General features: G+C 43.2%; 1 protein-coding gene across 5 annotated transcripts in view; it reads right to left on the reverse strand.

The window, feature by feature from the left end:
- The window catches only part of ADAR (adenosine deaminase RNA specific), a 45,844-nt gene that overhangs the window by 24,299 nt on the left and 9,309 nt on the right, over positions 1-12,236 (reverse strand). The window contains exon 1 of one of the 5 annotated variants that reach the window (XM_010980076.3): positions 5,534-5,888. The exons of 3 other annotated variants lie outside the window; for them this stretch is intronic. In XM_010980076.3, coding sequence (XP_010978378.1) covers positions 5,534-5,548 — 15 coding nt within the window. In that variant the 5' untranslated portion in view covers positions 5,549-5,888. Of the gene's footprint in view, positions 1-5,533; positions 5,889-12,236 lie in introns of those variants that run through there. One more of the 5 variants, XM_010980084.3, reaches the window with a different exon arrangement.

Genomic DNA, 12,236 nt, shown 5'->3' on the forward strand with positions numbered 1-12,236 from the left:
TGCAACGTGCCTGCTTCTCCCTCTGCTGCCACCTATTACCACTCTGACCCTTTCCTCTCTTGAAATGCCACTTTCTTCAGGAGACTTTTGACTCCCACATCCCCCAGCCCCTGGGAGTTTCCTCTCCTTGGACTCCTTCTCAGCACCTGCTACACCACTCATGTTACCTTTCGTCATAGCTACTTTTTAAAAAATGACACACAGAGATTGTAGTTTATCTGAAAGGTGATTAACAATAGGAGGTGACCTAGAAATTATACTCAGCTCTCCATTCTCAATGCTCCCCATGTAGTATTGATGGGGGCTGCAGGCAACTCCACAGTAAGTTCCTGGGGGCAGGGACTACGGCATCCCTAGCACCAGGCACACAAAGCTGATCCTGAACCAGCATGCGCTGAATCAATGCCTGCACAAACAAGATGTCACTAGGCACGCAATCCCATCTCTTTCCTTTCTTTTCTTTTACTTTTTTTTTTATTAATAGACTTCATTTTTTAGAGCAGTTTCAGATTCACAGCAGAACTAAGCAGAAAATACAGACAGTTTGCACACAGCCCTCCAAACCCACACAAATATACTCCCTACTCTCAACACCCCTCATCAGTGTGGCGTATTTGGTACAACTGATGAACCAACATGGACACATTATTATCAACCAAAGTCCATAGTTTACATTAGGGTTCACCCTTGATGTTGTACATTCTATGGGTTTTGACAAATGCATAATGGCATGTAGCCACCACTACAGTATCATACAGAATAATTTCATTGCCCTAAAAACCCCTTGTGCTCCATCTATTCATTCCTCCCTCCCTCCTCCTCCCCAAACTCCTGGAAACCACGACCTTTTTATCGTTTATGTAGCTTTGCCTTTTCCAGAATGTCATTTGGTTGGAATCATATAGTTTGTAACCTTTTCAGACTGGCTTCTTTCATTTAGTAAAATGTCTTTTAAGTTTCTTCCATGTCTTTCATGGCTTGATAGCTCATTTCTTTTCTTTTTTTTTTTTAACTGCACATATATTTTAAAATTTACATATATGTACTCTTCATTGTTTCTAAGAACATTTAGAACTTTAGCTTTTTAAACTTACATAGTTACCAAAGGAATAAAGCAATCACAAAATAAGAATTCAAAAAGATACATACACCCCACTATTAACAGCAACATTGTTTACAGTTGCGGAGATATGGAAGCATCCTAAGTGCACATCAATAGTTGAATGAAGATGATGCAGCATATATATATGTAATGGGATACAGCTCACTCATAAGAAAGGAGGATATTTTGCCATTTGTGGCCTTTCATTCACTTTTCTTTTTTTCACTTCAAAAACCAAAATTTTATAATTGGCATAAACATTTCCATTGCATCTAAAACAACAAAATACCTAGAAATAAAACTTAACCAAGGAGGTTACCTATATTCCAAAAACCAAAATAACTCAAAGAAATGGAAAGATTTCTTGTGCTCTTGGACTAGAACAATCAACACTATCAAAATGGCCACACTACCCAAAGCAATTCACAAATCCAACACAACCCCTGTCAAAATACTCATGACATTCCTCACAGAACTAGAACAAACAATTCCAGAATTTATAAAGAACCACAAAAGACCCCAAAGAGCCAAAGCAATCTTTTGTAGGTCTTTTTTTTTTTTCTTCTTTCTTTCTCTTTCTTCTTTTTGTTCTCTTTTCTTATGGTCTGATGACTAGAGAAGGTCCTTTAACATTTGTTGTAAAGCTGGTTTGGTGGTGCTGAAATCTTTTGGCTTTTGTTTATCCGTAAAGCTTTTGATTTCTCCATCAAATCTGAACAAGAGCCTTGCTGGATAGAGTATTCTTGGTTGTAAATTTCCCCCTTTTAACACTTTAAATATATCGTGCCACTCCCTTCTGGCCTGTAGAGTTTCTGCTGAAAAAATCAGCTGATAACCTTATGGGAGTTCCCTTGTATGTTTGTTATTTGTTGCTTTTCTCTTGCTAATTTTAATATTTTCTCTTTATCCTTAATTTCTGTCAAGTTGATGACTATGTGCCTTGGTGTCTTCCTCTTTGGGTCGATCCTCTGTGGTACTTTCTGCGCTTCCTGGACTTAGGTGACTGTTTCCTCTCCCAAGCTGGGGAAGTTTTCAGTGGTTATCTCTCCAAAAATTTTCTCAGGTCCTTTCTCTCCCTCTTCTTTCTGGGACCTCTATAATGCGAATATTATTGTGCTTCATGTTGTCCCAGAGTTCTCTTAAACTATCCTGATTTCTTTTCATCCTTTTTTTCTGTTCTGCAGTAGTGATTTCCATTAATCTGTATTCTAGCTCACTGATCTGTTCTTATGCCTCATTTAGTCTATTCTTGGTTCCTTCTAGTGTATTATTCATTTCAGTGTTTTTATTCTTCAACTCTGTTTGGGTATTCTTTATATTTTCCAACTCTTTGCTAAAAACTTCTCTCTGTGCATCTATACTCCTCTTGAGTTCTCTGAACATCTTGGCCATCATTACTTTAAACTCTTTCTCAGATAAATTGCCTATTTCCTCATCACTTATTTCTTCTCTTGGGATTTTTATCTTGTGCCTTGGCCTGGGAGATATTCCTTTGCTACCTCATGTCATCTATCTTTCTATTTTTATTTTTAGATAAGTTAGTTATGTTTCTCGACCTTAGAGAGGTAGCCCTCTGTGGGAGACATACTATGTGTCCCAGCAGTACACTCCTCTCTTGTCACCCAAGGGTCAGGGTCCATCCAGTCCCAGTGTAGAGTCTGGCCTATGTTTGTGGATTCCTTCCACAGGCTTTGGGATTGTTGTTTTCTTATTTCTAGTACCTGCCCCTGGTGGATGAGGCTGGACTATTGGCTTATGCAGGGTTCCTGGCAGGAGGAGCCGGTGCCTGCCCACTGCTGGGTGAAGCTTGGTCCTGGACCTCTGGTGGGTAGGGCTGTGTCTAGAGGTCTTTGTGGCTTAGGAAGTCTGCTGATGGGTGTGGCTGTTCCCACCCTTCATGTTGTTTGGCCTGATGCTTCCCTACAGGCTGTTGGGTGGGGCTAGGTCTTGGGGCTGATGATCCAATCAGGATGTCAGCCCCCAGGAAAGCTCATGTAGATTAACATTCCCGGAATGTCTGCCACCAGCTTTTATGTCCCCTGAGTGAGCCGCAGCAGTCCCCCACATGCCCAGGAGACCCTTTATACCAAGCAGGCAGGCCTGGCCCAGGTTCCTATGAAATCACTGCCTCTTCTCTTGGACCTGGTGCACGTGAGTTTCCATGTACATTTCCCAACCGAATGGAGTCTCTGTTTCCCCTAGTCCCGTGGGGCTCCCAGAGCCAAACCCCCCTGGCCTTCAAAACCAGATGTCCTGGGGTCTCCTTCTCCCAATGCCAGGACCCGGGCTGGGGAGCCTGACGTGGGGCTTAGAGCTCTCACTCCTGTGGGAGGGCCTCTGCGACTTAATTATTCTTCAGATTGTGGGTGACCCACCCGGGGGGGGTCTGAGGCCCAATTATATCACGAGCACACCCCTCCTACCGTCCAGCTGTGGTTCCCTTTTTACGTTTCCAGTTGCAGAAGATCTTTTTTGCTAGATTCCGGTCTTTTTTCGGATGGTTGTTTAGCATTCAGTTGTAGTTGCGAGGAGAGGCGAGCTTGTGGTCCTAACCACTGTGCCATCTTGACTGGAAGCCTCCCCATCTCTTTCCTTACTTCTATTGGGGTACACGATTCTCGTACCCCCACCTGGGGCCAAGGTATAGGTAAGCACAGAGAGTGAGCGCCCGGCTCACAGAGCTCAATTATGGGGACTTCAGGGGGTTTCTGATTAGCTCTTTGAGTGACCCTGGTAAAAGAACTTTGTTTCAAAGTGGCTAAAGACAGTTTCTAGCCCAATGCTTTCTAGATTTAAACTGCTGCTACTTGGTCAAAGCCTGCAAACTATTTGAATGTCTATCTACAGAAGAGTTGAACAAATCATGACACGTTCGTGCTACCGAACCATACCTACTCACAGCTTGTTTTTTTTTTTAATGTGTTATTTAGGAATGATATGTTTAATTAACCAAAAAAAGCAACCTGCGGGGGAACATGAATGCTGTAATTCCTTTTTTTTGTAAACAAAGGGAAAAAGAATCCATGAACATGTGCACACTAGAATGAACACAGAGGAAAGACGGAAGGAAAGGATACATGAATTTGTTAACAATAGCTATTTTAGGGAAAAATTAGAGGGAGAGTATTTTTTTCTTTATACCTCCTTAAATTCCCTGAAAGTCAAACCAAGCGAAACCACCACTGGAGAACAGCCATGTGGAGGAGAGTCATTGAATGGGAGTGAGAGCAAAAAAGTGGGAAATCAACCCATGGTGATCATTCCTAAATTCCTCAACATCTCCACTCACCACCTCATGCTTATGTACTATGCAAACTATATAACAAGCCACTCAATATTCACTGCCCTGCAAAATTTCATTTTAGTCTCATATATTCAGGAGCAAGAGAGCAGCCCCCCACCTTTACCACATGAAGAAATGATTTCCTCCAAGTCAGGTGTCCCTAATCCCTTTAAAGGAAAATATATGCATGTATGTGTGCATGTATACATATATACACACATATATACATGTGCACATATATATGTACACACATACACATATGTGTACATATATTTTATATACATTTCAAATTGAAGTATAATTTACATCCAGTAAAATTTACCTTTTAGTGTTAATTCTATGAGTTTTGACTATACAGATTCAAAGCACATATAGCCTTATAACAACCCACCAAGATCAAGCTATAGAACATCTCCATTTCCCAAAAAACGTTTTCTCATGCACTTTGCAATCAGTTCCTTTCCCCACACCCAGCCCCTGGCAACCACTATTGTTTTCTGCCCCTCTAGCTTTGTTTGTTTGTTTTTTTCCAGAATGTCATATACATGGACTCAAACAGTGTGCAGTCTTCTGAATCCAGCTTCTTTGCTTAGCATCACCAGTCTGAGATTGGTCCATGTTGCATGTAGCAGCAGTTCCTGCCCCTTTTGCTAAGCAGTTTTCCATTATATGGATGTATTCCAGTTTATCTAATCACCTGGAAGGACACTAGGGTTTTCCAGTTTTTAAAGATAACGAATAAAGCTGCTATAAACTTTCTCCTACAGGTTAAGAGAGGAGACCGCTAAAAGTAAAGCACGCTGTCCAAGAGGGGCTAAAGGCGGGTTGGGCAGCCATGGAATCCTAGCAGAAAAACTGAGGGTTTGTCCCGACCTGAGCTCAGGCTTTGCTCCTCAGATGGGGGGCCATTTTCCCCACGAGCCCTCTTCCACACCTTGCTCAACACTGCAGGATTAATTAGCATGATACAAATTCCTAAATTCCTAGAACAGCAATTTTGCTTGGCAAAAAAACCACACACATTCTATCTCTCTCTCTCACAATGCGCATAAGTCACGTTTGGAGCGCACAAGAAGGATAAGCTGAGCCAAGAGAAGGCGAGCAAGTTGTGAGTGGCCCGGCTCTGGGCTCTGATCCCAGCCGCTTACCTGCCTCGGGTCCATGGCGCGCCTCAGGCATGTCCGGGCATCCAATCGCCGGCAGCGCGACCCTCCCCAGCGCGGGCCGTCGGCCTCCCAGACACAAGGGGCGCCTCTGGAATCGGGACAGGCCTGGGTCGGGAGCTGGGCTGCGAAATGGCTCCGGTTCAATTTCACTTTCCTTTCTTCAGGAGGACCGCCCCCTTTGGAAAGTTTGGCCGAGGGGCGGGGCTTGGGTAAAGCTAGCGTGAGCGGTCGGGTTTCACGCCGATTACAAATTTAATCCTTCCTTGCAGGAGAAGCGGGCAAGATACTCTTTCTTTAGGAAAACGGCTATAAATACTGAACCCATAAGGCCCCTCAGATCCTTCTCGGGAAAACATGGGATAAAGCAGACGGAGAACAAAGCTGCCCCGCGAAACCCAGCCCTGGAGCAAACGCCTGACGCTCTGCCGTCTGCCTCCCGGCTCCGCACTAACGTGACCACGTGACCGCGCGGCCCTAAAGTGCAACAGGGCGGGGGCAGATCGCTTCAAAAGACTGAGGTCCCACTGCGGACTGTTTTCTCATACTCCAGCACATTAACTGACGTGAACGCATAGCAGCCAGTATAGAGTAGCAAGATAATGCTGACAGCAACTGAACAATTAAGGATCTACACCATTAAACCACGGCCACCACTCATCACCCAGTCAGGCAAGGGTTAAGTCCTTTACATGCCTCATCTCCTTAACAGTCACAACAGCTCCGCCAGGTAGGCGCTATTCCCAAATTAAAGGTGTGGAAGCAGAGGCTCCACTAGGGCCAAGCCGTTGCTAAACCCAGATCTGACTGGGGCAAGTTCAGTCTTCACCATCACTCTACACTCGCTGAAGTTATACCATGACTTTCTAAAAGGTAACTTTTATTATCAGTTGATTTCACGATCAGGCTTATATAGCTGCTCTCTTTTGTTCAAGATGTCTAGGAAAAGATTCTACAAATCAATTCTAATGCTCAACAGTCCCCTAGCCCTCCCCATGAAAAAATGTCTTTTTCTGTATTTAATTGCAATTTTATCCCTGCTGCTTATGAGACTTACAAGGCAGTCCCTTCACAGCATTTTCTTCAGTTGATGCCCTTTCTCACCATCCTCTCATTCCATTCATCCTGTTAGTCACTCCAAATTTCACATTTCTAGTGTAGTGTGCACTTCCTCCCTCCATGCCTTTGCTCACTATTCCTTTGCCTCGAATGTACTTCCTCCACTGCTTCTGGTGAGTCTTTTAAGATTTGTTTCAAATATTAACTCCTAGGGAACCTTTGCCCCATTCTGGGTGGGTGGGTGGGTGCAATTCAAGGTTCCTTATTTTGTGCTTCTCCCTCACCCAACACTTAGCCCTACCAGAGCACTTTCACCATCCTCTGACAATGCCTCATTCATTCATTTAACAGAACTTTACAAAGCACCTATTATGTGCCCGATACTGTGTTAAGCATTGAGGACATAACACAAATAAAAGTTCAGTCCCTTCAGCTAACAGTCAGCCTGTTGGAGAACAAGGACATTTCAACAATCATCATAATGTTATGAATTACTTGTTTCCATATTTGTCTTTAGAGCTGGAAAGTCTTCTCCTTGGGGCAGGGAACATTCCCACATACCCTGCATAGTGACCTTCAGAGGGCTGGTCAGTTGACTGAATAACAGACTGCTCAGTAGAAAAAACAATGGGCAAAACAGTGGCACAGGAATGTCACAAGAGGAAATTAAAAATGTCAGTACACATAAGAAACAATGCTCGATCTCATCACATCAGGGAAACACACAGTAAAGCCACAGCGAGTTACTGTCCATCCATCAAACACCTTAACCATCTGATCAGAGCAGGTGGGAACAAGGAGGCAGAGCAGCTCCTAGTCACCACAGGAAACCAGTTCACCATTACATGGGAAAAGTGTGAACATACACACCCTGCAATTCAGCAATTCCATCCCTAGACCTAGATACACATACATGAAGTTCATAGCTGCATTATTCATGATAGCTCCCAACCTGAAACAACCCAAATGTCCATCAAAAGGAAAATGGATAAATGGTGGCATTTGCCTATGAGAAAATATTATACAGCAGCAAACATGAAAGAACTATAACCACATGCAACAAGATGGCTAATTATCTAAACATGATCAGTATCATGAGTGAAAGAAGCCATACATATACTGTATGGCTCCACTTACATAAAGCCCCAAATAAGGCAAAACTAAACTACAGTGTATACTGCATAAAAGACAGGATGGTGGTTATCTCTAGGGAAGAAGGAAGGGCTTTGACTGGGAAGAAACGTTCTGGGTGCTGGTAATGTTCTAGTTCTTGACTTGGGCAGTGGCTATATATTTAGTTGCTTTCCAATAATTCATTAAGTTATACGCTGACGCTTAACGCACCTTTCTGTATACATGTGCAAAACAACAGCAAACTCTCCCTGTAGCAATTCCAGCTTTTTTTCCTACGTTCTATTTTTCACTTAAGTAAAATGAACTACATCTCACCTCTGCTTTCTTGTCTTCAGGCTAAACAATCCCAAAGCCTTTAACTCCTCCACAAGAATGGTCCAGAAAAGCATTAATCACAACTACGGTGCAGGGGAAGCTACACCGCTGCTGCCTCCATTGCTTCTAATCCAACCCAGGATGCAGAGGTGAAGCTGGAAGGGGAAATTTGTTTCCTAAACAGAGGGTCAGTTTATGCCTTGAAAGAAGAACAACTGGTCTTGTCATTTAATCTTAGCAGCTCAAGTAATTGCAGACAGTCTTATTCATAAACGTTTCATCTCCTCCCCTCAGTGACTGTTTCAGCACCCACAGGGTTGTGAGATGGTGATGGAATTCTTTGTGCTGTTCTTTTGTAGGGACTTGATGTGTTGGATGAAGCTCTTTTAAAAATTAACCAAAAGTAACAAGTTGATGGCAGAAAATTTCAGAAAATACAGATAAGCAAAGGAGGTCAAAGGTATCCCTATTTCTCCATTGTTAACTGCCCAGTGCCCACCCTTGCCGTGTTTCCCTTGTGCATGAAGGCTCCGTGGCCACACAGGCGCAGCTCTCCTAACGCAGGTGCTCACCTCCCCAGGAGCCCCTGAGTATCTGCTGCCCGGCTGTGTAGTAACATTAATGCAAGTCCTCCTGTGTCCATACCCCATAGGTAATAACTGGCCTAAATGGTTAAGAGTTACCATCTAAAAATTAGGCAATCAAGAAAAAAAAAAAAAAAAAAAAAGCCCCCCACTCGGCGTTCTGGGAAGCCTGCCTTCCACGTAACACTTCCAAGCTCTGGCCCCACATGTGCCTTCAGGAGCTGGCCTGGACTTCCCCAGTTACGGGGAAGGACGTGTTATCATTGGGCCCCTGGGTTGGTTTTAGTTTCCAGTCCCTGCTAGTCTTGCTTTTTAACTATAAATAACTGTTAGTCTGGCTTTGTAATGATTAATTTGGCTTGTGGTCGCTCTTCTGTTTAACCTGACTGCGTGCAGAGATGCATATTTACAACAACAGTCTTTTTAGTCTGTAATTTCCTATAACCAGGCTTTACTGCACATATGGGCTACATCCAGTTGGATCATCTATCTCCCTACTGTAAAGCAGATGTCTGCAGACTCCTTCAATATTTGCTCATACAGCAGATACTGCAACAGAAATGCACTGTCTGTTAATGCGTGCTACTGAAATTGCAACATATTATTTAAAAAAGCAATGAATTACTGAGTTATTTTTAAGTACTAGGGCGCTATTTTAGAACAGGAGCTGCACATAAATAAACTCATGTTCTTATCTTAACTCCTAGGAAACACATAATAAGCAATTCATAGTTGCTAGGCATATATTTATTTTTGTTGTTGTTGTTTCCCTTTAATTCTTTATCATTGGGGTTTTTTTTTTTTTTATTCCACTAAATAGCTACTGCCACATGAACCTAATTTTCACAATTCCCTGGGTCTTCCCACAATAACCCGCCTCGCTTTGATAACCTGTAAGGCTTCCTGTGGGCAGAACCGTGGAGCTGCCCGCCCGGCTGAGCAGTGCTCCACAGGGGTCTCTGTGCTGCTGCAGATTTCACTGGTGACTGGACTGGCTTGTGAAGTTACAAAAGAGCAGGCGATGCCTCCAGGAGCGGGTAAGTGCCTCTACACAAAGTCATCCAGTAAATGAAAGAAGAAAACGGGTATTTATCAACTTTCTCTAGGCATTGTGGTAACTACTCTCATATATTAAAAATACAATACCAGTAATAATGTCAAAACAATACTAATAATAGTGGCGAACAGGCCTGTGTGGAATGTTTTACATGTAAGTTAAGGGACATTTAGTCTCAAAACCACCCCACAAGATGACTCTGCACAACCTGTGGTTTTATGTACGAAGTCCTGGCACCGTGAAATCACCTCTTCTGTCTGTCTGGCACATAGCACCTGACTGACTTCTAGTTTGGCTCTGGTCAGCACAGGGAGATTCAGCTACTGGCCCACATCTGGGTTCCGCTGAGTCAGAGTCCAAAGAGAGGACCCCCCGCTCACTCTTGCCTTCGTTCCCTTCTCTACCCTGGGACCTGGCCTATGAGTGGCTGGGCGCAGTCCCAGTTTCCCGCAAGGGCAGTCTCCCCATCTCTGGCTTGCAGGTGCAGGCCTGTTCTAGGCAGGCTCGGGGCAGCTCTGCGGTGTTTCCTGGGGAAGTGGGTCGATTTCGCCATCGGCCAGTTGCAGACAGCCAACTTCCCAAATGGCCAAGTCTCTGAATAACCCATTTACTAAACAACCAATATGCTGACCTTACTTTTTTCTTTAAGCTCTCTAGTCTTAACTGACCAGCTTTTATTCTGTCTTCATAATAGTGTTAGAGGAAATATACTCTGCCCATCTCCCTGTTGCTGAAGAGCTGCAGACTGAGGAGGAGACTGGGGGGCAGTGGGAGGGCACGAGATTGAGGGGCTTTTGTAGAACTGAATTTCAGCAGACTGATTTTCTTGCGTTGACCTAGAGCCATTTCCAGGTGACTACAGTCTTCTTCCCAAAGGGAATGAATATGCTTTTGTTCTTCCTAACACGTCTCTAAAAGCATTTCCGTCAGGATTGACAAATTCACAAAAATTTCCAACTATGCACACAGAAGAGGTGTGTGAAGACTCAGCAGAGAGATTTGAAGACATTGGCCTTGAAGACCGGAGCGATGCTGCCACAAGTCAAGCAATGCAGGAAGCCACCAGAAGATGGAAGAGGCAAGAACAATCCTCCCCGAGAGCCTATGGAGGAAGCACAGCCCTGAGACACCTCGATTTTGGTCCCATAATACCGACTTCAGATTTCTGGCCTCCAGAGCTGTGAGGGAGTACATTTCTATGGTTTTAAGCCACTAAATCTGTGGTAATTTGTTACTGCAGCTTTGGAAACTAATACGCCATCCTTGGCAGGCAGTGCAAACCAGGGAGCTCCGAGTGCAGGACCAGGACAGACCTTGCTGTGCAGCCAGGGATTCCTGCACTTGGGGCTATCAAGGGAAAAGACTGAAACAGACCAGCTGTCGTAGGTGACATGTACACAGCCAGAATTTTCACTTTTTAGTTAAACTAAACAGCAGAGCCTTCTCATTACTATCAGCGGAATTAGAGCTTTTTGTTTTAGTTGTAGAAAAGGGTATTTCTGTAATATAACAAAGACTACCTACCATAAACCAATAGCCAATATCATATTTAAAACGGAGTTGTTAGGCATTCCCACCAAAATAAGAAATAAAGAGGGCCACCATTACCACTGTTATATTTCCTTAATTCTGAGATGTACTTCAAATATTTCTGATATTGGAATGTGAACTACATGCATGTACATTATATACGTGTACATTTCATCTAGTAGCCCCTAAAAGCTATTATTAAACTGATAGCATGTTCTTATGCTCAATGGTCTTAGAACCAAAGAGGTATTTAACATTATTTTGAAAACCCTAGCATATTCTATAACACAAAATAGAAATAAGAGATAAACTACTAAAAAAGGAAAGAAAAACAGATTATTTGCAGATGATACTATCATATGCATAGCTGATCCAAGAAAATTAACTGAAAACTCGTAGAACCAACATCAGTTAAGGAATGTGGCTGGATATAAGAGAAATACACAAAACACAATACTTCTTTATATGAAAAATACTATATTCTTAATATCAAATAAAACATTTTTTAAAAGGAAACATCTGGGAATAATCCTAAGAAGTGTGAAGAGCCTACATGTGAACAGTACAAAGCTCTGCTGAGGAACACGTGTGATGGCTGAGTAGTCTATGAGTGCTACTTAGTGCCAAATTAAATGCAGGTTAATGCAAATTCTAATGAGGTCAGGGGCAGTAAGGAGTGGATACCTGACAAAATGATTAACCTAAAGTTCAAGTGCAAGAACAAACAGGCAAGAATGGCCAAAATGTTTTTTAAAAAGAGGACAGCGATACTGATTACATCAAGGCAGCACTGATGTAACACAAGAATGGAGCTACAGACTAACAGAGCAGAAGCACGTTTCCCCCAGGGGATCCTGTGTGTGTACAGATCCAACGCATAAGAGTCACAAGCAGCAGTGAGGGGAAGAAGGGCTGGTCTATAGATGGAGCTCAGCCAACTGATTGGGTATGTGGGGAAAAAAAAATCTATCAGGAGCTTTGCCTTATATTCATAAGCCAAAATGAATTA

The sequence above is a fragment of the Camelus dromedarius genome, chromosome 23 (genome assembly GCF_036321535.1).
Source record: "Camelus dromedarius isolate mCamDro1 chromosome 23, mCamDro1.pat, whole genome shotgun sequence".
NCBI classification, from domain to species: domain Eukaryota; kingdom Metazoa; phylum Chordata; class Mammalia; order Artiodactyla; family Camelidae; genus Camelus; species Camelus dromedarius.